The sequence below is a fragment of the Gobio gobio genome (assembly GCF_949357685.1).
Source record: "Gobio gobio genome assembly, chromosome: 10".
Taxonomy (NCBI): domain Eukaryota; kingdom Metazoa; phylum Chordata; class Actinopteri; order Cypriniformes; family Gobionidae; genus Gobio; species Gobio gobio.
Genome location: NC_137116.1, coordinates 2,826,771 through 2,851,369, shown reverse-complemented (window position 1 = coordinate 2,851,369; position 24,599 = coordinate 2,826,771). Strand labels below are relative to the sequence as shown.

The following is a 24,599-nucleotide window of genomic DNA, read 5'->3' as shown; positions in this document are numbered from 1 at the left end:
TGATGTCATGTTACCCTTATATAATATGACCTTAAATGTGACCCTGGACCACAAAACTAGCAATAAGTTGCACGTATATTAAGTATATTTGTGGCAATAACCAACAAAACATTGTACGGGTCAAAATTATCAATTTTTTTTATGCCAATAATCCTTAGGATATTAAGAAAAGATCATGTTCCATTAAGCTATTTTGTAAATTTCCTACCGTAAATATATCAAAAATGTTGTAATATGCGTTGCTATGGACTTCATTTGGACAACTTTAAAAGGGATTTACTCAATATTTAGATTTTTTTGCACCCTCAGCTTCCAGATTTTCAAATTGTCTGTCGGCCAAATATTGTCCTATCCTAACAAAACCATACATCAATTTCAGATGATGTATAAATCTCAATTTTAAAAAAAATTTACCCTTGTGACTGGTTTTGTGGTCCAGGGTCACAAATGTGTTACAAATACTTTATTTGTGTTGGCTAATACCAAGTTGGCATTTTCATTACATAGGATAATGGTATTATGGTTGAAAACCGTGGTAACTATGGCAATTTGAGGTTGATGGACGTACAGAGGTAGAGCGCTGTTCGGCGTTCGGCCGCTGGGGGCGCTCGATGCTCGTGTGTGGCGCAGACAGGGGGTTTCTGCCCTCCTCAATCACAATTACTGAATTACTGAAGCGCATTTTGTGTGCAGAGCTTCAGGAGTCAAAACAAGCAGCCAGGATGGGAGTCGAGGTCGAAACCATTACTCCTGGAGACGGTAAATCGCATCACACATGGGATCACATCGACAATTCAAATTCCAAAATATTTAAATACATTAAATGAGGCGAATTTTAAATCGATTCATTCTGCCTGTTTTGGGCATCACGGGCGTTAGCCTGCTAGCTAACCACTAACCTCTTCCCACAGGATTTGACATGCGATTTTAATCGTTTTCTCTTCTTTTTTTTTGATTTTTAGGAAGTACTTTCCCCAAAAAAGGACAGACTTGTGTCGTGCACTACGTGGGTAAGTTGATAAGTGATCGTGTTGTTGAATCCCTGAAGGGTGTTAGCCAGCATTAGCCGATTAGCCGCATTGACACAATAGACACTTTCGCATCCGCGATCACATCGGCAAGCATTTAAATCGTTCATATTTGGATTGGCCTTGATATTTACCTCGTCTTTGATCGTGTCTTTTCTGAAAACGCTTAAATGCGACTGTTTAACAGCGCCGGGTTTGGAAACCGTGGCCTGTTTTGCGGATATACATTGGTTTTATTGCCGTCATTTAGGATGAGATGGGCTGTGTTAAAAATAGCGGGCAGTGTAGGCAGACAAACGTTTATGGAGATTCGTCTGAACATCACATTCGAACGGTTTTATGATGCTCAAAATGTTTAATGCTCAGGAGTTTTGGTGATATAAATTATGCAATGCGAATCCTCCGGCATATGATTTTCAAAATGCTTCTATTTGAACGCGCCAGTAATTGGCAAACATATTTCGATTCGAAAGCTCCTTGGATTTTGATTAATCCAAATTTATCGTGAATGCATAGCAGCCATTTTATTTTTTTTATGTTTTACAATCCAAATGAATCATCATTTGGGGCGTTGAACGTTTGTTGGTAAACGGGTTTTTTCTTTGCATGATTCATATGCGTGTTAATAATTCCCATTTCCAGGCTCCCTGACAGATGGACGCAAGTTCGACTCTTCCCGGGACCGAGGAAAGCCTTTCAAATTCAAAATTGGCAAACAGGAAGTGATCCGTGGTTGGGATGAGGGCGTAGCCCAGGTAAATACACATTCGTCCTGAAATTCTCTGGGAAAAAAATCGATTTAACTTGCTATATAAATCTGCCTGACCTAAATAAGCTGTTTGTAAAGTAGGTCTCTGCTTAATTGGAAAACGTCCCCTTTTGCTAAATCAGACAAACTGTGTATTTGATAAACAAGCCATGTCACTTCTTTAACCTCCATTCATTGTTTCATACCGGACCTAATTTGGCAAACCTTTCCCCCCTTGTAACAGATGAGTGTCGGGCAGCGTGCCAAGCTGACTTGCACCCCGGACTTTGCTTATGGGAGCAAGGGGCACCCGGGCATCATTCCTCCCAATGCCACCCTCGTATTTGACGTGGAGCTGATTGGCTTGGAATAAAGCCCCCACAATTGGACTCAGGTTATTCCCTATTCATTCTTTCAGGGTATGTGCACATTTTTCTTCTGAGCTCATTACTCAGTATTTAATACACTCCCATAATACGTTAAAAACACCTTGTAGATAGTTCGCCCAGTTGCATGGATGGCTTTAATAACTAACAGATAATCTTTAAAGGAGATTACTCTAGTCCTGGTCTTAACTGTCCTGTAGAGTTTATTTAACAGGCTCTTCGATTAAACCCTCGTAATCGTATTTATGGCCTTTGAGGAACACCGTTCAGTTGTTTAATAAATCTCTCTCTTTGTTTTCTTCCAGGTCAACCTTTTTAAGGAACATTGCTCCATGCATGTGATCCTCAAAAGGGGTAGTGTTAATAGCGATACCACTTAGCTTAGCTCTGTTTTGCATTTGTATATTTTGTTGCCTTTTTATTTCTTTTCTGCTTGACATAAACACTGGTATACTCTCAATCATTGGAAGTTCACTAAGACACAAGTTTCTTTTTGTCCCCCCTTCTTTCTTTTTATATTTGATTTCTGTGTTGTAAACGCGATCACAGCAACAGGGTTTTGGCTGAGCTGGTAATAAGTACTCTGGTGGGGAAATCTGGTTAAGTATAAAACAAACTACTTGAAAATAAATTGTTTATAAAAAGATCAAGCTGGTCTCTGATGTCTTCATTGGGAAACTGGAATGGTGTGTTTGCAGGTCCATCACTATAAACGGCAGGACATTTTGTAAGTCATTTGGTCCCCATCTCATTATGGGTGCTTCTCATTTCTTATTTGTGCATCCTTGCTTCCTTCCCTCGTGTCTTAGCTCCACCCCCTTAGGACATGAGGGAAGGATACACCCGTGTCATGACTCCTCAGGAAGCTTCCTCGCTATTAGAGAATTGAGATGTCATTCAAGATGGCTGAATTCGATCGGTTTCTGGGTCACGGCTTGGAGGATGGAGGAGTGAGGAAACATCAATTTGAGTATTGAGAAGCATCTATTGTGTATTTGTAGCCCCACCCACAGTGAATTCTCATTGGTCTAAATCCCACTCCACATAACTGTTAAACAACAATTGTTTTGTCACCGCTTTCTGCTTTATTTGAGGATGGATTAAGACATGGCAAATAAAAAAAGTCATTAGCACAACAGAAGCCATGTCATTTTAATGAAATACTTTTATTTCCAAGGTGCAACTGAACCAAACAATCAACAATGTTGATGGGCTCTGTCTAAATACACAATCATACTTTGCAATGTTGCTCTTCAAATCAGCACAAGATATTTATTCAAATGTCTACTTGATAGTTTACTGATAACTACGAGGAATTATTGTGCCAACATGCATTCTAAGCCCTTACAATAATCTACTGGAACGCCATGTTTACCCGGTTTTGTTCTTTTGTTTTACTTCAAATAAACAAGACTTTGTTTTACAAATGCATGAATTAATTACATGATTGCATTACTGAAATCTGGATGCATGCAATAGTTAGATGCAATAGCTTCCATTGGTTTGGAAGTGATGCGTTAATAAAAGAAAAATCTAAAAACAATTATTTTATGACATGTAAATGTACATGTTGACAACTATTGGTATAATGAATGAATGTTTTGGCATGGGCTTTGACTAATTCCGCATCCTCTCTAGTACTATTCACCTGAGTTCCACCTGAGACTGAGTTAAAAAGAACTGAAAACCTACCACCCAAAGAACAGATTAATAAAGTCATCTTAGGCCATCACCTTCCATTGCTTAATCAATAGAATTGGACATTTGTACCAAACAAGCTATAATACAATTCAAATTCCATAAATATTATGCAAATGCACAGTATAACTGTTTCAAAATTCCTTTTGCACATAAGTCTAGAATGACAGAGTAGTGATCCACACACATTTTAATGTGAAGTTTTAATTCTATGTAATGAATGAAGCATATTTTTAGAAATCCAAACAGTTTCTGAATGCATATTGCTTCTTGGGTTAATATTTCATGAAAATGGATGGACTGGCACAATGGTTACTTGGCTACAGTTATGTAAAGGTTTAACATTTTAAAGCCTAGTCCTGCTAATTTGCTTGGGCTATGGACTTGAAATGGCCTCTTTTCATGAAGAACAAATTGCACCCATGTCTATATAAACTACCTAAAGTTACATGAAACTTTAAAGTTACAAGTTTTCCTGTGAATGGGCCATGAGCAGAATGAATTTAGTTCAATAGAACATTTTAAGAATATTTTAAATTATTTACACATTCATGACTCATGCCTAATGTAAGCGAGTAAATGAACTGAATAAAAATAACTTAAGGCATTTAATTATTTAAGTATTATTCTTTTTTTAAATTGTGCTTAAAAGGCCTAAACTTATGTTCATTGTGGTAGCTTGGACTAGCTTGGTCATTGCTGTTTGCAGCTACTTTTGACTGTGTACTGCTTGCTGAGTTGCAGCCAGGAAAGGGAGGAAATGATGCCGATAAGAGAACCAGAAGGAAAAGGAAAACAAATGGTGGAAATGAGCCTTGAAACTTGTGTCTGTGCAAATTAGGGCCACATTCCTTCGATCTTTGTCCCAGATTTAGGCCTACCTACTGAGAGATCAAGGACAGAGTCCACACAAGGTCCAGTTTTTGACGGTACGGTAATGCTTACGTTATCAGATAGGTGTCGCTCTTCCTGTTCCTGAGGGGCTGCGACCACAGCCACTGCCAACCCGTCTAAGAGAGTGCAGCGCGACGGCACAGCACCCACGCAACAGGGAACTCATGTTATACATGGGCATGCCTTCATTCCGTGGCCCTCGGCAAAGCCACGCCAATGTCGGAACTACGGGAACGGCCACCGCTAGGAAGTCGATCAGGAAATAGCGGCTCCAGTGGCTCCTCTGAGGGGGAGCTGATCCTTCATCCTCCCCCACTCCATCTTCATCATTGACCTTTACTACCGTTGTCTCCTGTGGTGGCAGCTCGAGAGGTGGTGACGCTCTGGGACAAGGTTGCTGAACCTGTGGATTGGTCAGCACTGTTGGTGTCACTGTTGATGATGTAAATTCAACTGTGCTGTCTAGCGGTAAAGTTTCTGTAATGCAAGACATCTGAGCAGGTGAAGTAGTGGCTGAGGATGGCGAAAACACATGTGGTTCAGCTAAAGTAAGGTCTGGTGCGCAAGTTGCTGAAGTGATGACGCTCAATTCCTCTCCTCCGCACTCTTCGGAGATCCAGGTTATGGTGGGGCTACAGGCCTGTGACCGGTATCCTGGCCTGTCCCTTACTTCGGATGCACTTGGGGGTGCTGTTGGCGGTGGTGGCGGAGGTGGAGGTGGAATAGGAGGTGGTGCTTCCTCCTGTGGGAGGTGCAGAAACAGATGGTGGTGTGGGAGGTAGGCATGTGGACCACAGCTACAGTGGTTGTTAACTGCATGGCAGGGTCGGCTAACGGGCAACACCGTCTCTCCGCTGCACAATCTCTCGCAGGTGGATGATCGCGACAAAGTGGAGCATAGCGTCGTGTGAGGGACTTGTTCAGACAGCAATGCTGCTTCCAGAAGTAGATGAGTACGTCCATCACCTCTCGGTAGCGTCATTGCCCCTCTGTTGGCGGGAATATAGCGATCAGAACATATGTTCCCATTGCGATCTGTAGCAACAGGTGACGTATCACTGCTTAACCTGGTGAAGGTGGCGCTGCGACTCATGGTGTGGGCTGGAGAGCAGCCACAAGACCTAGATGCCCCAAATCGTTGGCCTATTTTACAGACACCTAGACCTTCAGACTTACAGTCCTGTTGATCTTCCTCATGGACCCCCAGATTGGGCTTAACAGTTTCAACAGCCTGCTGAAGCTGCCGGATCTCCTTCCGGGCCTTTTTTAGGGCCAGCTGGGCCTCTACGCGATGACATTCCTCCTCTATCCAGTCTTCCTGCATCCTAGTCAGCTGTATCCGTAACTCCTCGATCTCAGAGTCTCTGCCGTGGCACAAAAAAACAAGGGCATAGAAATAAATCTGCTGCTGCTTTCGAATGCGCATATGGTTTAGTAGGCATTACATCTGGTTTAAAACATACTTTTTTAATGGACACGTAGTATGTTCTATATAGTATGAGTATTGGTAGTATGAATACAATCCGAATTTACTACATCCGCCATGTTGTCACTGTCATGTGACCTACAGTGTCAGTTGCATTGCTTCACTGCCATTCACAACTTCTCTCCTGTGGCCTTGTGGGATAGTAATGTGTTCGTCAGATTCAAAATTCATAATCTCCCAGAAGTAGTTTGTTATTCAGGTACTGTTCGCCAACTGTTTTCTGAATACCATGAATTTGGATCTGTTTTTCATCTACCATTTAGTAGGGAAATATATTTTCCCACACAGGGTAGGTTCCGCTATAGTGGTGGCCAAGATTATTAGAACACTTGCCATCTGGGAGTCATCTTATTGGCCCTGGATTTATTTTCCAAGAGGACAATGACCCAAAACATTCTTCTTACTATTGCCGGAACTACCTGCGATTGAAGGAATCTGCTGGAACACTGAAAATGATGGACTGGCCCCCTCAAAGTCCAGACCTCAACCCCATCGAGCACATTAGGGGCGAGTTAGAAAATAAACTGGACAGATCTATTGTACATTCAAAAGAAAGCCATTGGCTTCAGTTGCAGAAGGAATGGTATAACATTAGTGTTGAAGTTCTCAGAGGAAATATATTGACACTATGCCAGAGAGATGGGCTGCTGTAATTGCTGCAAAAGGTGGACATACCAAATACTAAAGTTAAAAGTGGATAAAAACAGTACGACTCACTTCATCTGATATTTGATGGTCAGAGCAACCATCTGCATGTTTTATGAACATTATGAAATCACGTTTTGGAGGCAAAAAAGGTAAATATTTTCAGATCTGTCGGGTGTTCTAATAAGTTTGGCCACCACAATATATATGGGTTAATGACATCATGACCAGGGCTGGATTGGAAATCGGGCATACCGGGCATTTTCCCGGTGGGCCGATATAAGTTTTTTTGTTTTGTTTTTGGCCACAGACTGACCCATCATTTAGGGAAAATGGACTATTGGTGTGTCGTCTGAATTGACAGGCCAAAGCGAGAGAGACCTCCCCCTCCCTCATATTAGACTTTTTTCTTTTTTTTTTAATTGGAGTGCATGGGAAACTACAAAATGCAAATACCCACACAACGCTGCCACTGACAAACGTGCGCTTAATTTCTGCCAAACTATGAAGAGATAAACAGCTCAAGTCGCTTGATCATTCAGATTTGTCTCTGAATCTTGTGTTATACAGTCATGTGATATGGGAACATCACAGGATTGACAAACTTGTCAATCCAGCACCACCACCTTTATAGTAATTGACCTTGCAGCTACTAACACTAAAGAAATATGGTGTTTTGCTATTATTATTTAAATAATTAAGTATTGCGGAAGATAAATCACTTTTATAGAGGCAGTTTTTGTATTGTCTACATGTTTACAATATTTTTATTGCAAATTTTATAGTTCATTATTATTTATTTAGTTTAGAAACCATATAGGCCTACCCATGGTGATGAGGAGCATGGTTTTACCAGTGACTACCATCTTACAGTTAAACCATGGTAAATTGCATAAGGGCAATTAAAGGATGATTAAACAAAACAGCTTTAAAGCCTGGATCCCATGAAATAAAGACAAAGCTTTTTTCTCTTTGTGGCGGAGGGGGCGTGGTTTCGCGAGGTCTGCAGCGGGAGAGAGAGGGCGGAACCACGCCCCCTCCGCCACACTCTTTAAATATGTTTTATGAACTTTTCAATAGTTCTGATGAATTTTCATTGAAGTAAATTGTTAATTCAATGAAAGCCTCATAAAAGATAGATATTACATAAGATACATTGGGTGTTAACTCTTTAAAAATGTTATTGTTTTTAAAGGGATAGTTCAACCCAAATTGTCATCATTTATTCAACCTAATGTCATTCCAAACCTGAATGGCTTCCTTTCTGTTGAACAGTCTGTGTTTTTGTCCATACAGTAGAAGTCAAGTGTAACCAAAATGGTTTGGTTGCCAACATTCTTCAAAATATCTTCTTTTGTGTTTCACAGAAGAGAGAAAGTCATACAGGTTTGGAACGGCATTAGGGTGAGAAAATGATGACAGCATTTAATAGCAGTAAATTTACTTTTCCTGGCTCAAAATCAGTGCTTTACTGTCAAGTGCATTTCTATTTGACAGAAGTCCCTGTCCTAGTTTTATTCATTAATTTATAAACCCTAACAAAAACATTCACTTGTGGGGGGAACTTGTGGGCCGGATTTTATTCCCAGTCCAGCCCTGATCATGACATGCATATTTTTGTGACCATGTGCATTATTTTCTTTTAAAATAATTGGATAAATTCATGACATATACAGTTGTAAGAAAAAGTATGTGAACCCCTCGCAGAATCTGTGAAAATGTGAACTTTTAAACAGAATGAAGATGTCCAAAATGTTCTTATTTTGTTTAAATATATAACCTTACATAAAAAAGGTTAAAAAAAATGAATGTGTGTGTGTGTACATGAATGATACACAGAACATGATCTTGTACTAATAAAATGGCAGGAAGCTAAAAAACTCCACTGACACATTGACAGACTGACCGGTCCTGAAGCCTCTCCACATTTTCTTTCAGCCGAGCTCGTAAGTGACGAATACACACTTCCTTCTGCTGCAGTGGAGTGAGATACTGCTCAGGAGCTGGTGGTCGGATCCCGTGATTCTCACTACAGGTTGCATACTGTGCCTGCCGTCTGGGTCAGAGAGCAAGGAATACATCATATTTCATTGTGATTAATCTCATCATTTTAAAAACGGTTAACGGTACAGATAAAACTAAACAGGTCCAAGTGTAATTATTAGGCTCGACAAATGGTGTGAGTGTAAATGAAAAAAAAACATTTACACAAAAGGCAACAGATTCTTCTGTATTTCTGTTTATTTCTGCTGAAGAGACAATTACAGAAGCTCTAAGAGGTTATGCATTATACTTTTTTCTTACTTGTTTTCTTGTGATCTCGAAGTAAAACAGCTATTTTCCCAAGATATTGATTTCTTTTGATCACAACTTTTTTCCATGTACTCGCCATAGCATGTTTTTTATTGTACCAGGGGCAGCAAAAGCTTGGAGCAATCCTTCAGCATCATCAGTGAACAAATTGTTTTTTACTTTGATCAGGGATTCACTCGAGCTAAAATAGCTCTACATCTGTGTGTGACTGGCAACTTCTACATTAGTGCTGTACATTTGAGAAGCTGTTCGGTCAGACAATATAGTGACCCTGAATATGTGGTTGGTTTTATTGCCAGCCAGTCCATCTCTACAGTGTGCAATTTGTAATTGGTGAAGACGTCAATGTGCAACACCAGTCTCATTCACAAAAATCTTAATAAAAAAAATTACATTGCGAGTCAATTGCACAAGCTCAACTGAGATCTACAGAGGAAGAGAAGATTTTCAGAGAATAACAACTATTGCATGATTTCATTACTTGGAATATAGTGTGCAAGTACTTTTCATGGGCAGTTGTGGTTAAAGGTTGTTAAGAGTCAGACTGGTAACAGAAGGTTGTGGGTTCAATTCTCAATGCCGGAAGGAAATGCTCCAGGGGCGCCACAGCAAAATGGCTGCCCACTGCTTTGGGTATGTGTGTCCACGGTTTGCAGTGTGTGTGTGTTCACTACTCACTAATCCGGATGTGTATGCACTAACTCGGATGGGTTAAATGCAGAGGACAAATTCCGAGTATGGGTTACCATACTTTGCCTTCACATGTCACTTTTTGGTGCTTTTTTGTCCTTTTTTGATAGTCCCCAGTCCCCATTCACTTTCACATAGAAAAGAGCAGCTTGTATATTCTACAAAATATCTCCTTTTATGTTCTGCAGAGAAAGTAAAACAGGTTCGAATGACATGAGGGGATGTAAATAAAGACATCATTTAAATTTTTGTGTAACTATTCCAATATGCACAATATCTATGGAAACTTGTTTCCACCACAGAATAAAACATTTTAAAAGATAATTGTGACTTTTTATCTCACAATTGTGAGTTTACATCTCGCAGTTCTGACTTTGTTTCTCAGAATTGCGAAATATAAACTGAAAATTGCGAGTTATAAAGTCAGAATTGCGACTTGTAAAGTCAGAATTGTGAGTTATAAAGTCAGTATTGCGTGTTATAAAGTCAGAATTGCAAGTTATAAAGTCAGAATTGAGAGTTATAAAGTCAGAATTGCGAAATATATTCATAATTGCGAGTTGTAAAGTCATAATTGCGAGTTATAAAGTCATAATTGCGAGATATAAAGTCATAATTGCGAGATACAAAGTCATAATTGTGAGTTATAGTCAGAATTGCGAGTTATAAAGTCAGAATTGCGAGTTATAAAGTCAGAATTGCGAGATACAAAGTCAGAATTGCGAAATATAAAGTCAGAATTGCGAGTTATAAAGTCAGAATTGCGAGTTATAAAGTCATAATTGCGAGTCATAAAGTCATAATTGCGAAATATAAAGTCAGAATTGCGAGTTATAAAGTCAGAATTGCGAGTTATAAAGTCAGAATTGCGAGATACAAAGTCAGAATTGCGAAATATAAAGTCAGAATTGCGAGTTATAAAGTCAGAATTGCGAGTTATTAAGTCAGAATTGCAAGTTATAAAGTCATAATTGCGAGATACAAAATCAGAATATTAAGTCAGAATTGCGAGATATAAAGTCAGAATTGCGAGTTATTAAGTCATAATTGTGAGTTATTAAGTCAGAATTCCGAGTTATAAAGTCATAATTGCGAGTCATAAAGTCATAATTGCGAGTTATAAAGTCAGAATTGCGAGTTAAGTCAGATTTGTGTTATGAAGTCAGAATTATGAGATAAAAAGTCGCAAAATTACTTTTTTTTAAATTCTGTGGCGGAAACAAGCTTCCATAACAATCACATCAGTATTTCAGACACAAGTAACCAGACTTATAAAAGGATACGGTGTCATGTCTGTTCCATTAATTCTATTTTTGTACTGTACTTTTGGCCATCATACAAAATCTGGAACATGACCCTGATGGAAGATAAATCTAATTTGCCTTTGAGTGTGTGTGTTGCTCACCGTGGTGTGGCTGGGTTGGAGCGTGGTACAGTATTGCTCTCTGTGCACTTGCAGGATGCTGTTGAGTAACTGCCACGGACAGTCGAGTCCCCATGCGAGTGTCGAGTGCTGCTTGGGGCAGCAGACCTTCTGTGACACACACACACACACACACGCACACACAGTGACAGCTGAGCTCTGACGTCGATATCAAACATGCTGTCACAGTGAAAAACAAACTTTTTACACTGGATGTGTTTTAAAGGAATTCACACTACTGGTGCTGAATGAATATATCACATTGTAATAATTTGAAAACTATCAATGTGTTTGATTATGCATGTTACAGAAGGCGGGTAGCATTACCTGCGGGAACCAGCAGATGGCTTTCGGTTCGCTGGGAGGGACATGGGTAAGGACACAGCACAATTACAAGGATTCCTCAGGACAGATCTCTCTAAAACACACATACACCACAGAATATGAAATATAGTCAGTACCAAACAGATAAGACAGGATGTTGGTCTCTTGGACAAGTCCTTGTCAATTCAAGATCTTGACCAAAAATGTATGCACCTCTTCATGGAAATAAATGTTGTGATGTCCTTTTTATCAAGAGATGCAACGAGTTTTGGTCAAGATGTTGTATTGACAATGCAAGAGTCCAGCACTCTGTAAAGTCTCCTCCAGCACATTCCAAAGACTTTCAATGACTTTAAGGTCTGGGGTCCATTGTACATCGCTTAAAACATCTAAGATGATTGGACAGATCCCAGATCTAACCGATCTCTGGCTAATTTGGTTCTTCAAACGAATTTGCGGATTGGATAAAAATATCTGGATTTTCTGAGATTACTGCACGTTCCTGTGTTCCCTGAAGAGGGCAGATGTATCGATACTCGAAACCACAAGCAATGCAGCGATTGGCTGGCGGCAAGACAGCAACGTAATGACATCATATAATAAAAAAAGAGCCATCTGGCGAAAAACTTGAATAATAAAAAAATTAAAAAAATATTCTATCTAAGTAATTATTCTATCAAAAAAATGTATCTCTCAATCAAGTGGCTGTGTCTATAGTATTATAGACTACACAACATTATACATTATACAAAGGCACTTCAAAATATGCAATCTAATCCTGTTTACATAAAATAAGTCTGCTCCTGAGCAGGCTTCAGTTTACGGACCTGTTGCTATGACAGCAAGTCCAGGATGAGCGTCGAAGAACCAAACAAACCAAGATCATGCCAAATCGTCAACAATCGAATCCAACCGAGTTAGCGACGTACAAAGAACGGACCCCTGGACTCAGAGAAATGATTGCTCATGCTCCCTCCCAACCATTCTTTCACAGTCTGAGCCTGATGAATATGACATTGTCATCCTGGAATATGAAAAGAAATGAAAAGCTACACACTCCATCAATAAGGGTTAGAAGAACATTTACCTATTTAAACCAAAGAGAGACTGTTGATTGGCTGGGCTGTGTATATTAAAAGAGTTACTGACCATGACACACATGAGGGGCTCCTCTCTATGAAATAACTTCCTGATTTAAAAAATAAATAAATACCACTTTCTATTTCAGATAAATACTGTTCTTTTGAACTTTCTTTTCATCAAAGAATTCAATTTTTTTTTACACAACTGCTTTCAACATTTATAATCATAAATGTTTCTTGAGCAGCAAATCAATGATTTCTGAAGGATCATGTGACACTGAAGACTGGAGTAATGATGCTCAAAATTCAGCTACACCAATCAAGCATAACATTATGACCACCTTCCTAATATTGTGTTGGTCTCCCTTTTTCTGCCAAAACAGCCCTGACCCATCGTGGCATGGACTCCACTAGACCCCTGAAGGTGTGCTGTGGTATCTGGCACCAAGATGTTAGCAGCATATCCTTTAAAGGGTTACTTCACCCAAAAATGAAAATTCTGTCATTAATTACTCACCCTCATGTCGTTCGACACCCGTAAGACCTCCGTTCATATTCGGAACACAAATGAAGATATTTTTGTTGAAAGCTGATGGCTGAGAAAGGCTTCAGACAGGCCTCCATTGGCATTCAGTACATTTAGACCCATAAAAGGCACTTAAAACGTCGTTACAAAGTCCATCTCACCACAGTGACTATACAATAATTTTACGATGCGACGACAAGTTTTTTTGCGCAAAAAAAATCAAAATAACACCTTTATCCAACTTGTTCTTGTCTTCCGTGTGTGCATCCACGACGCATGCGCGAGAATATGACGCAGATCCGGCGTTTGGACACATGACCCAGAAGCGATTTGTTTACAAGCAGAGGAAGATGCGCGTATCTAAGCTGTTGAATTCTACATTGATCGTGCTTTAGGTCTCGGCGTAGTGCTCAAAATGGGGCTTAAGTGTGCATTTCATGGATTCCCGAACCCCAGCGCTACGTCATATTCTCGCGCATAAGTCGTGGAGGCACACACGGAAGACAAGAACAAGTTGGATAAAGGTGTTATTTTGATTTTTTTTTGCACACAAAAACTATTGTCGTCGCATCGCAAAATTATTGTAGAGCCACTGTGGTGAGATGGACTTTGTAACAACGTTTTAAGTGCCTTTTATGGGTCTTGGGAGTGTAAATGTACTGAATGCCAATGGAGGCCTGTCTGAAGCCTTTCTCAGCCATCAGCTTTCAACAAAAATATCTTCATTTGTGTTCCGAAGATGAACGGAGGTCTTACGGGTGTCGAACGACATGAGGGTGAGTAATTAATGACAGAATTTTCATTTTTGGGTGAACTAACCCTAGGGTTAGTGTCCTAGGGTTAGTGTAAGTTGTGAAGTGCTCCATGGATCGGACTTGTTTGTTCAGCCCATCCCACAGATGCTCGATTGTATTGAGATCTGGGGAATTTGGAGGCCAAGTTGTTTTTGCTTTGTGGCAGGGCGCATTATCCTGCTGAAAGCTGCCTCCGCTGGCTTGCCTTCTTCCCATAGTGCATCCTGATGCCATGTGTTCCCCCGCTAAGCAAAACACGCGTACCCGGCGTTCCACAAGAGGTAAAAGAAAACGTGATTTATCAGAACAGGCCACCTTCTTCCATTGCTCCGTGGTCCAGTTCTGATGCTCACGTGCCCACTGTTGGAGCTTTCGGCGGTGGACAGGGGTCAGCATGTGCACCCTGACTAGTCTGTGACCGGCTATGCAGCCCCATACGCAACAAACTGTGATGCACTGTGTATTCTGACTCCTTTCTATCAGAACCAGTATTAACTTCTTGAGCAATTTGAGCTACAATAGCTCGTCTATTTGATCGGACCACACGGACCAGCCTTCGCTCCCCACGTGCATCAATGAGCCTTGGGCGCCCATGACCCTGTCGCCGGTTCACCACTGTTCCTTCCTTGGACCACTTTTGATAGATACTGACCACTGCAGACCGGGAACACCCACAACAGCTGCAGTTTTGGAGATGCTCTGACCCAGTCGTCTAGCCGTCACAATTTGGCCCTTGTCAAACTCGCTCAAATCCTTACGCTTGCCCATTTTTCCTGCTTCCTACACATCAACTTTGAGGACAAAATGTTCACTTGCTGCCTAATATATCCCTCCCACTAACAGGTTCCGTGATGAAGAGATAAGTGTTATTCACTTCACCAGTCAGGTGGTCATGATGTTATGCCTGATCGGTGTATGTATATTTCTGCATGTGGACTGCACCATGTGGAAAATAGTTTTTCAAATATGAAAAGGCAGTGAATCAGATTTGTTTAAAGTCACTAAATGAATATCGCCGTGTTTATAATCAATTATTTGTCCATGAACATAATTTTTTTTAAATCAAAATATTTCCTTCCCTCTTGCAGTGACATTGTCCGTGTTTACTGGCGCGAGGGTGGCCTGTCACGAACCACACAAACCACAACCATCTAATCAATTCACAATGGAGAAAATCAAGTGCCACCCTACATTTGTTCTTGTTTGAGAAGTTCTTTCACTCTGAAAAATGTCAAAATAGGGGAGAAAAGGCTATTGCAACTTCTGCTTCATGCCGACTTTAAATATATATACTATCGTTCAAAAGTTAGGGCTCAGAAAGATTTATAAATGTTTTTGAAATACACCTCTTATACTCACTATGGCTGATTTATTTGATCAAAAATACAGTGAACACTAATAGTGAAAAATATTATTACAATTTATAATTTGTGTTTTAATATATCTTAAAATTATTCCAGGAATGGTAAAGCTGAATTTTCAGCGTCTTCAGTGTCACATGCTCCTTCAGAAATCATTCTAAAATGACGATTTGATGCACAAATAATATTTCTCATTATTATCAATGTTGAAAACAGTTGTGCGGTCCCGTATTTTTGTTGAAAACATGATAATTGTTTTTATGATTCTCAAACAAAGTTCAAAAGAACAGCATTTATTTGAAATACAGTACCTGTCAAAAGTTTGTAAAATATGTTTGTTTTACAATTTTTGAAGGAAATCTCTTATGCTCAAACAAAAACTGTAATATTGTGAACTATTAAATTAATATTGGGGGAAAACAGAAAACAGTTATTTTATTTGAATACATTTTAATATGCAATTTATTTGTGTGATCAAAGCCGAATTTTCAGCATCAATGCTGATTTTTTCAGGATTCTTTTTCAGGTTTTTAAATAAGGATTTATTCAATTTATTAAAGCATTTATTAAACAGAACTCATTTAATATAAATGTCTTTTCTGTCACTTTTGAACAAAAAGGGTATACATTTGAAAATGACTGTATAGTGTGTGTATATATAGTGTGTGAGAATTGACTAAATGTAAAATGTGTACCTTGAATGCAAAGTCGCTTTGGATAAAAGCGTCTGCCAAAATGCATAAATGTAAATGTAAATGTATATTTTCCTTAGAAAACAATGAAAGATTATGCAAAACTACTTATGAGTAAAGTTTTCATATCAAGAATTTAGTTGTTTTAATGAGGCTTTTTTTTCATCATTATGATATTAAGACAGTTGTATCACCCAGACAATTTTAACCTTATTCCCCCATAAAAATACTACAATTAATTTTAATTCATGATTACATATTCATAAAAAATATGTACATCATAGAAGAGGCATATTTCATCGACACAAAAGCAGAATGTTCACGCTGTTATTTTGCAAACACAAATAACAAAAAAACAACATAAAAGTGGTTATATATATATATATATATATATATATATATATATATATATATATATATATATATATATATATATATATATATATATATACTCACTTGTGTGCTTTATTCCACGTTATTATGACATTCTGAAGCCACACACCTTTTGTGTTCCACAATAAAAAGTCACAAGAGTTTAGAATAACAGAATGAAGACACAATTTTTGGCTGAACTGTAAGTTGCTGTGGTCATTTGATAGCCACAAATACAAGTGTTTATTTTTAGGAGACATTGCATCCGTGCATCCCACTACACTACCAAATCCACAGAGACACATGCTAGACAATATTAGATTCCCAAGATGCTGAACAGAATCCGACAGAGAGCATTTCATTCTGGATGCCACATGACTCGCAAGACAATAAAAGCTTATGTAAACCAAACATTCAGAACAATACACAAAATGAACTAGACAAAGACACACACACACACACACACACACACACACACACACACACACACACACACACACACACACACAGCTGACGGATTCTTTCACACTTTGCACCAAGCTATTCTTCACACACTCACAGAAAGTGTTTGTCTCTCCGGTGCATATTATGGTGGCATGAGTGACAAGTGTGTGTGTGGGTGCGACTGACGTAACACTGGCTGCCATGACAAAGCTAGTGTGAACTATGATACCTGTGCTTCTAGATAATTTGTATGCATAATTTGATGGAAGAGCTCAGAATATTTCATCCTGACTATCCAAGAATCTCATCAGTCATCCATAAATATGTGATGATAGTAGTGGCCCCTTTGTAAGCAGTTTTGCAATATGTTTGGATTGGACTGATTCTGCATCTCTAAAAAATGTTTATTTCAATCCGCAATGTGCAATGACAAATACGTTGATTCACTTAGAAGTCTGTACTGTCATCAGAAACAAAAAAAGATCAATTATATAAGAATGATGATAACATTTCCTGACACTGTTTTGAAAAATAAAACCTCCCACAGTAAATAAGCAGAATGTGTATGATATGGCTGTATATTTAGCCCCTGAGAGCATCTGTCAGACAGCAGGGTACAGTTCAGGACAGTATGCAACATAAGGTCTGCACTACGATTAACATTAACACAGATATGATATCTGGAGACAAGGAATCCATATGTTCCAAAGCCGGCCTGAACATCTTTTCCATCCTAAACAAACCCCCTCAAACTACTTCCTGTTGCTCACTTTCATTACTGTTTTAAGGCTTGTTCACACCAAGAACAAAAACTATAAAGATAAAGAAAACTATATTGGCATACACCGACACCAGTGGACAATATCGTTCGAGCTTGTTACAGCAGGATGGATTCTGATTGGCTGTCAATGTTTTTATCATTCATCAGGGCTGCGTTCAGCCCCGACAAAGTGTTGCAAAACGTTTTTTAAACAGAAAAAGGTGCTGCGTTGAACACCCTGTTCTGATGACGCAAGAGTCGAGTTTTTTACGGTCTATGGTTGCAACTATGGCAGCTGAGGAGGCCATTCTTTGTGTTCTTTTTGAAGAATTTTCAGAGCCTGATGAAATTGGTATAAATGCGTGGTTAATACTGCAAAATACACTCAATGTTACAGTCACTTTCATTGCCTTCCAGAATAAAAGAGAACATCCCAATCGAGTCAAGGGATTTGTGGTCCCTAATTATTGTGATCCAACATTTGCCTCGCATTTCAGGATGAAAATACATACATTTCAGGTGAAGGATAATCCACTTCTTACCTCCGAGACTAGTGTTATGATCTATTTGACCTTATTATTTTAGTATTAGGAGTATTAGGCTTATCATTGATCCCTCTTGTTGTGCAATTGTATTGTAATATTTACCATTATAAAATCAGAGGAGTATATAAAAGTGTCACAATAGAATAGCAATATATATAAATATGAAAAGTATTTTTATGTTAGATTAATCAGTGTCTCTTTAATACCGCGTGGTTTATATACATGTTGCTGCTGATTGGGCTGACATATTTGACACACCCACCAAACAAGAGAAAACGTATCTCAAACCCCGTTGCACACCATTTCTAGGAAACATATCGTTCAACCCGGCCGGAAACGTAGCAAAATGTTGCGCACCGGTTTGAACTTGAACGTGCCCCAGGTGGATACAATCGTTCCGATGATATCGTATCTCTGTGCCGTTATCGTTATAGCTGTGGTGTGAAGCTATTCTTTAATATTGGGAACAATTTGTATAACTTTTAGAATATCTTCATCATTATCTTTATTTAGGCCTTTAGTCTGCACATCTTTGAGCAATCTCGGAACAATCTCGGAACAATCTTGTTTTGCAGCATTTCTTAAGTTACTATGTTTATGTTGCATTCCTCATTTGTAATTTTGGATTCAATTGTCTGCTAAATTAATAAATGTAAATTTTAATATATTATACAGTTGGAGTCTGACTAAACTGAAAATCAGGGACTTTCCTAATTTAAACCTGGAAATAAATTGAACGTTTCAGTAATGCTATTATGTTATATTAATATAAAACATTTCTGCAGTATTTACTGTATATATGACTAAAAGTAAATCTGTGACTCTATAGAATAAGACTACTAATTGACAATAAAACTTGAACGATGATGAAACCACTGTTTTCTGCCGAGCTACTTTATAGCTGAATCAAGTTTGTTTCATAATTGACAAATTGTGCCAACATTTACACTGTTATTCAACTGAACTGAATCAACATTAAACTGAATTGAGCTGAATAATGACACTATTGGCTTGAATTGAAAAATTTGAATTCTTTGAGTTATTTTCCTGTTTATCACTGTAAAGCTGCTTTGAAACAATCTGTGTTGTATAAAGCACTATAGAAACAAAGGTGACTTTGACTGATTGTGCACTGATTGTACACAGTCAGATGTTTTTTGGAACGTCTCAAATCTAAATTCTAGCTCAATTGTTCTGAAGACAATATGGGGCCATGTCATACACCCGGCGCAATGCGACGGCAAGTGTTTTTTGCTAGTTTCAGCCCGACGCAGTTATCATTTTCACATCCAGCGCCATATTGTTTAAATAGCAAATGCACTCACGCCCATTTGTTCGCCCATGGGTGTGCTGGTCTGAAAACCAGGTGTGTTCAGGCGCATTGTTGCCATTTTGAGGACCTAAAAATGTCTAAAGTCAATAGCGCAGTATTTTTGTGTTATTTAAAGGGTGCGTCAGTAATATGCGCATATAGGCGTGTCTACAACGCGCATACACTCTGCTTATTACACACAGGGACATGCAGCAGCACACAAATGTGCCAAATATTAAAAATAAAAAGGATTCCTCTCTGGAGATGAGTTCAGTCTATCCACTCGCAAATTCTGCCATGTAAATAGCGAATCCGCCATGGCGTGAGTGCAACTGGGAGATGAGACTCTGATTGGTTTAAAAACAGTCAAAACTGAAATGTACCTTTGATAAAAATTACAGACCTCTACATGCTACACTCATGACTCATTAAAGGTGCATTGTGGAAATTTTTGCGGTGAGGTTGTGAATTGCAATCACCCACCGCTCACCCCTCCCTTTCGTAGCACATAGAAAAGCTACGGTGGCCGACACAGGACAAAAATGTTGTTGTCGGACAGCAGAGAGTGCTCTGTAGAGAAGTTTGTCCGTTTAGGGCTACTGTAGAAACATGACGGCGCAAAATGACGATTTCCCTCTAAGGGGACTCGCGGTGTATGTAGATAGAAATGGCTCATTCTAAGGCAGTGGTTGGGAACCTATGGCTCGCAAGCCACACCTGGCTCTTTGACAAAAATCCTGCGGCTCGCCAGGTCTCTCATCTTTTACGAACAAATGATCGATAAACAAATTAGACACATCAACAGAGATCCGCTCTCTGCAGAAAAAGGCAGCCAATTACAATTCCCTTGTTGTACAGCCTACCGAAGTTAATGAAAAGTTTATGATAATAATATTCAAGTTGTACCGGCCGCGCGTGTTCAGTGCTATTCGCAAGTGTCGCGACAGCAATCAACTAACCACTTACGTTTCTGTGGCAACAGCTCCTGCACTTAAGTTGCGAAAGACAACTGGATTACTGACAGGATGCTGTGCGCGCGCTCCGAGCACAACACGAACAAGCAATGTAGCCTTTGTTTTCGGTTGTGCACCTAAACGACCAAATAAACACAGAAATATATCAAAATGCCAAGTCGAGTATTCACATAAACAGAGTAGATGTAAGCACTGTGTGCATTCACACACACAAAGAGGATTTATAACTCATATTGCATATTTGTTTGTTTTTAGTTATGGACCTAATAATTACTACTGTTGAAATTTTATTGAAAAAAAATATGTTTTTTAATAATAATTTTATAGAATTTTTTACTGTGGCTCTTTTGGAAAAATGCATTTACCAAAAAAAAAAAAAAAGGCTCTTTGGTCAAAAAAGGTTCCCAACCCCTGTTCTAAGGTAATAAAAACATAACGTTCATTATGTAAGGTTGTTATACACCACTGAAACATAGTTATGTATATTATATTGCATTTCTCTCAATAGATCCTCATGAATACTACACACTGCACCTTTAAGAGACTAGGTACAACCCTTTTGGACCATTTGGAACCCTTTTTTACCCCTGTCCTTAAGCTAGCAAAAGTGGATTCGGACACACCCTAAGTCAGGGGTTGCCAACCCTGCTCCTGGAGAGCTACCGTCCTGCAGATTTCAGTTCCAACCCTGCCTGTAATTATCTAGCACCCTGAACACCATGATTAGCTCCAGACTGAGGTTGGAGCTAAAATCTGCAGGGTGGTAGCTCTCCAGGACCAGGGTTGGACACCCCTGCCCTAAGTGCACCTACACCATGCGCTACCATGCGCTTAGATTGTAAAATAGGGCCCATTATGTGTAAATGGAAATACACATAAAAAATTTTAATTAGCATTTTCACTAATGGTACTATTAACATTTTAAGGGGCAATATTTGCTCCCTTTAATTTTAAGAATTTTTTTTGTAAAACATCAAATACAAAAGTCCCTGTAAATAATGCCCAAGATCAGAATAAACGCTTGGCTAAAATACATTTTGGTCAACTGTCCTTTCTTTCTGTTTGATCATAGTAATATTTTAATGCGGTCAGTCAAGCTTTGGAGCTTCATGCAGTGTTTTAAGGGCTGATTTTACTTTCATTTGAAACAACCACACATTCTTTCCTCTGAACGATATCTGACAGCCACAGGTCACTTTGGTGCCTGCAGAGACTCAGTCTATAGCAAGACAAGACTACAATAAAAAAATAATAATAATATAAATAACATTAAAAAAAATGCCCAATACGGGCATTTTTGCTCCCAAATTCTACATTTCTGAGACATATCTTAATTTCTGCATGGACAACTTCCATGGTTTTTCAGGACCCATGGTGGGAGAGCGGCATGACGTCAGCACCCTCCATATGTTGCAGGTAAATCGTCCCTAAAGTAAAGGGCACAAGCGGTCGGTCTTATGTAACAGTGTGAGATATCAGCAGATACTATTCGCCTGTCTGAGACTGAAACGCGCCGCTGCAACAGTGCGTCGTTGGTTTTGTTGGGCATAAAACTATATTAGGCTAAACAAGAAGCTTAGTCCAAACAGTTTTATGCTGAGAAACGCACTTGCATATGATACACAAATCATTATGATGGTGATGAACATCAAGCTTCTATCATAACATTACAGTCGAGTTTATGAAAAGTCGAGAGAATCATTGACTCAGAAGAGCAGACCGGGTTGAACGTCACTTACATCCTCTGCTTTTCCGTCGACGTTGCTTTGCGGTATTCCAGTGAAGTTTGTCCATGGGTGTTGTTGGCTGTGCCCTGCGCGCGGGCCGGTGATGCGCGCCGCGTCATTTCGCCCGGGTCGGTTGATGATGGATGGATGCTGCTGCTGCTGATGAGAGCGCGCACGAGACCTGCGAACGCAGAAACGACGCATTTGCGTGACGCTGCAACGGCGTTTCTTAAAGGGGCAGGAAACGAATGTTAAAAGAGGATAGAGATTCGGGGTATCTTGCAATCTGGACTTTAGTGTACAGTTACAATACAAAGTATGCGCACATATCGCTATTTAGATGCTTTGAACCTTTAAAAAGTTAGTTTTCTTCAGTGGCGATTGCTTTAAGACATCAGCTTAACCCAATTAAATGTAATTATGTAAACATGTCTTCATGATTAAGTCTTATGCTTGTACCACTTTTTGTTGGATCAAGTTCAAAACACCAACACATCAAAACTACACATATGTAGCTTACACATGTACATATACTGTAAACAGAATATATTTTTTATTTTAAATGGAATCTATAGGGCCTTTAATTTTATGAAAAAAAAAAAAATCTTAAAAACAAAAGTTTGAATATGCCTGTGTTTTTTGAGCATCATATTTAATACATCAGGCACGTATGGCTCTCATAGTATATGGACTTGAAAACAAAAATGTAATTTTATTCAGAGGCCCAAACTGCAACAGTATGGTAGGCCTACTGACTAACATTAACAAAGATTAACCCTTGTGCATCCTCATGGACATTTTTTTGGCTTTTTCAGTTTTTATTTTTATCATTTTGTGTTAATGCTAACAACTACATACATTTTGGCACAGGTGTGTGTTTTTATTGGAATTTTACTATTTCACCCCCCATTTCCTTTAAAAAAATATAAGTTTCCACTAGTACTTCCTCTCGTTACTTTTTGGACAAAATTGTCCCCATTGAAACCCATTAAACCTGCAATTTTTAATCCATTTAAGTATAAAATGATGCAATCTTTGTTAAAAGGCTTTCATTCCGCTAGCAAGGCTTCAAAATGATATTTTATTCTTTTTTCTTATGTTTGGCCTATAAAGCAAATACTCACTGTATTCCTGTTTTCTGCTTTTGCATATTATAGAGCCAATTTGATACATTACACAGCTGTAACTGTGTGGGGGTGTTAATATGGATGTCAGAGTGTGGTGTGTATGTATGTATGTAATAAAAAAAATTGTGTGGGTGTGTGCTTGTAATATTTGAGAGAGAAAATCTCAACTGCAAATAACAAATCCAACTGCTGTCTCCCAGTGGCGTTATGCTGGCATCTAATGGGGAAAAGTTGTCACTGCGCCCAAACAAAATCTTAATGAGAGCTACTTTTTTGAGATGTGAACCTCAAATTTGGAACACAGGTTTTTTTTTTTTTTGATTTGTGGCTATGATTTTCTAGCAGTTTTAGAGTTCAACATGTTTCATAAAATACACATTTTATATAAAATATTATTCATAAATCATTTTCATAAACTTACACCTCTATAACTTTCACTTTTTAAACTGTTTTGACTTCAACGATAATCTGCCAAGTGTCTTCTTTAAAATTAGACCAAACTTAAGTCTGTGCTCCCAATATTCATTTTTGTCTTTTATGGACCTATGTGTAACTTTTTCGAATTGATGCACAAGGGTTAATAAATACTGTAACAAATGTATTGCTCATTGTTAGTTCATGTTAGTTAATAAGTGTTGCCAAGTTTCTAACATTTACTTGATAAAAATCAGTAAGATTCCACGACCTGATACTTTTTAGTATAATTGTACAAGGTCTTTTACTTGCTAAAAAGTATAAACTATCAAAAAGATGACAGAAGGCATGTAGTAGATGGTGAAAATATTTAGAGGCCTTAGAAATTAATTTATCAAATATGATACAGTAGGCTTTGAACACAGTGAACTCTATGAACCAATAATGCAGAGACAGATTAGAGATCAGAAATGGTTCATATCGATTTTATGATGATATTTTATCTCAGCACTCAATATAGCATCTGTCTCCATTCACTCCATTTCCATTTTAAAAGAGCACACAGGACAATCTGCTAAACTTCTCCTTAAGTGCTTGTGAAATTATGTCATATGGTTTGTAACAACAGTAAATTAACAGTAAATTATTTATTTTTTGTTTTGCAATATTTACTTATTTATTTGATTTATACATTTAATGGTTTTTAAGGATCAGGTAAAAAAGAAAATACAGATCAAAATAACCAACACAGAGCAGAACTGTTTAAAACTTAACTATTACTACATTAAACTGTAGGAAGAAAAGACTAATTAACTATTCATGCTCGACTTTCAA

At 38.6% G+C, this 24,599-nt stretch overlaps 2 protein-coding genes across 3 annotated transcripts; one reads left to right on the top strand and one right to left on the bottom strand.

The window, feature by feature from the left end:
* Positions 1 to 607: 607 nt before the first annotated feature.
* On the top strand, positions 608 to 2,808 carry fkbp1aa (FKBP prolyl isomerase 1Aa). Of its 2 annotated transcripts, none has more exons than XM_079828245.1 (5): positions 608 to 759; positions 963 to 1,010; positions 1,671 to 1,783; positions 2,021 to 2,195; positions 2,468 to 2,808. In XM_079828245.1, exons 1-4 carry the CDS (start codon positions 612 to 614, stop codon positions 2,147 to 2,149), a joined length of 438 nt encoding a protein of 145 aa, XP_079684371.1. In that variant the 5' UTR covers positions 608 to 611; the 3' UTR covers positions 2,150 to 2,195; positions 2,468 to 2,808. The 2 variants fall into 2 exon arrangements, with proteins under 2 accessions (XP_079684371.1, XP_079684372.1); XM_079828246.1 differs by having other exon boundaries at positions 648 to 759; positions 2,021 to 2,170.
* A 423-nt stretch (positions 2,809 to 3,231) lies between these two features.
* Positions 3,232 to 22,400, bottom strand: snpha (syntaphilin a). Its single transcript, XM_079827117.1, has 5 exons — positions 22,237 to 22,400; positions 11,639 to 11,729; positions 11,294 to 11,422; positions 8,792 to 8,941; positions 3,232 to 6,118 (listed from the first exon to the last, which is right to left on the bottom strand). The coding sequence occupies exons 2-5, from the start codon at positions 11,680 to 11,682 to the stop codon at positions 4,810 to 4,812; spliced, it is 1,632 nt and encodes a 543-aa protein (XP_079683243.1). The 5' UTR covers positions 11,683 to 11,729; positions 22,237 to 22,400; the 3' UTR covers positions 3,232 to 4,809.
* Positions 22,401 to 24,599: the final 2,199 nt, after the last annotated feature.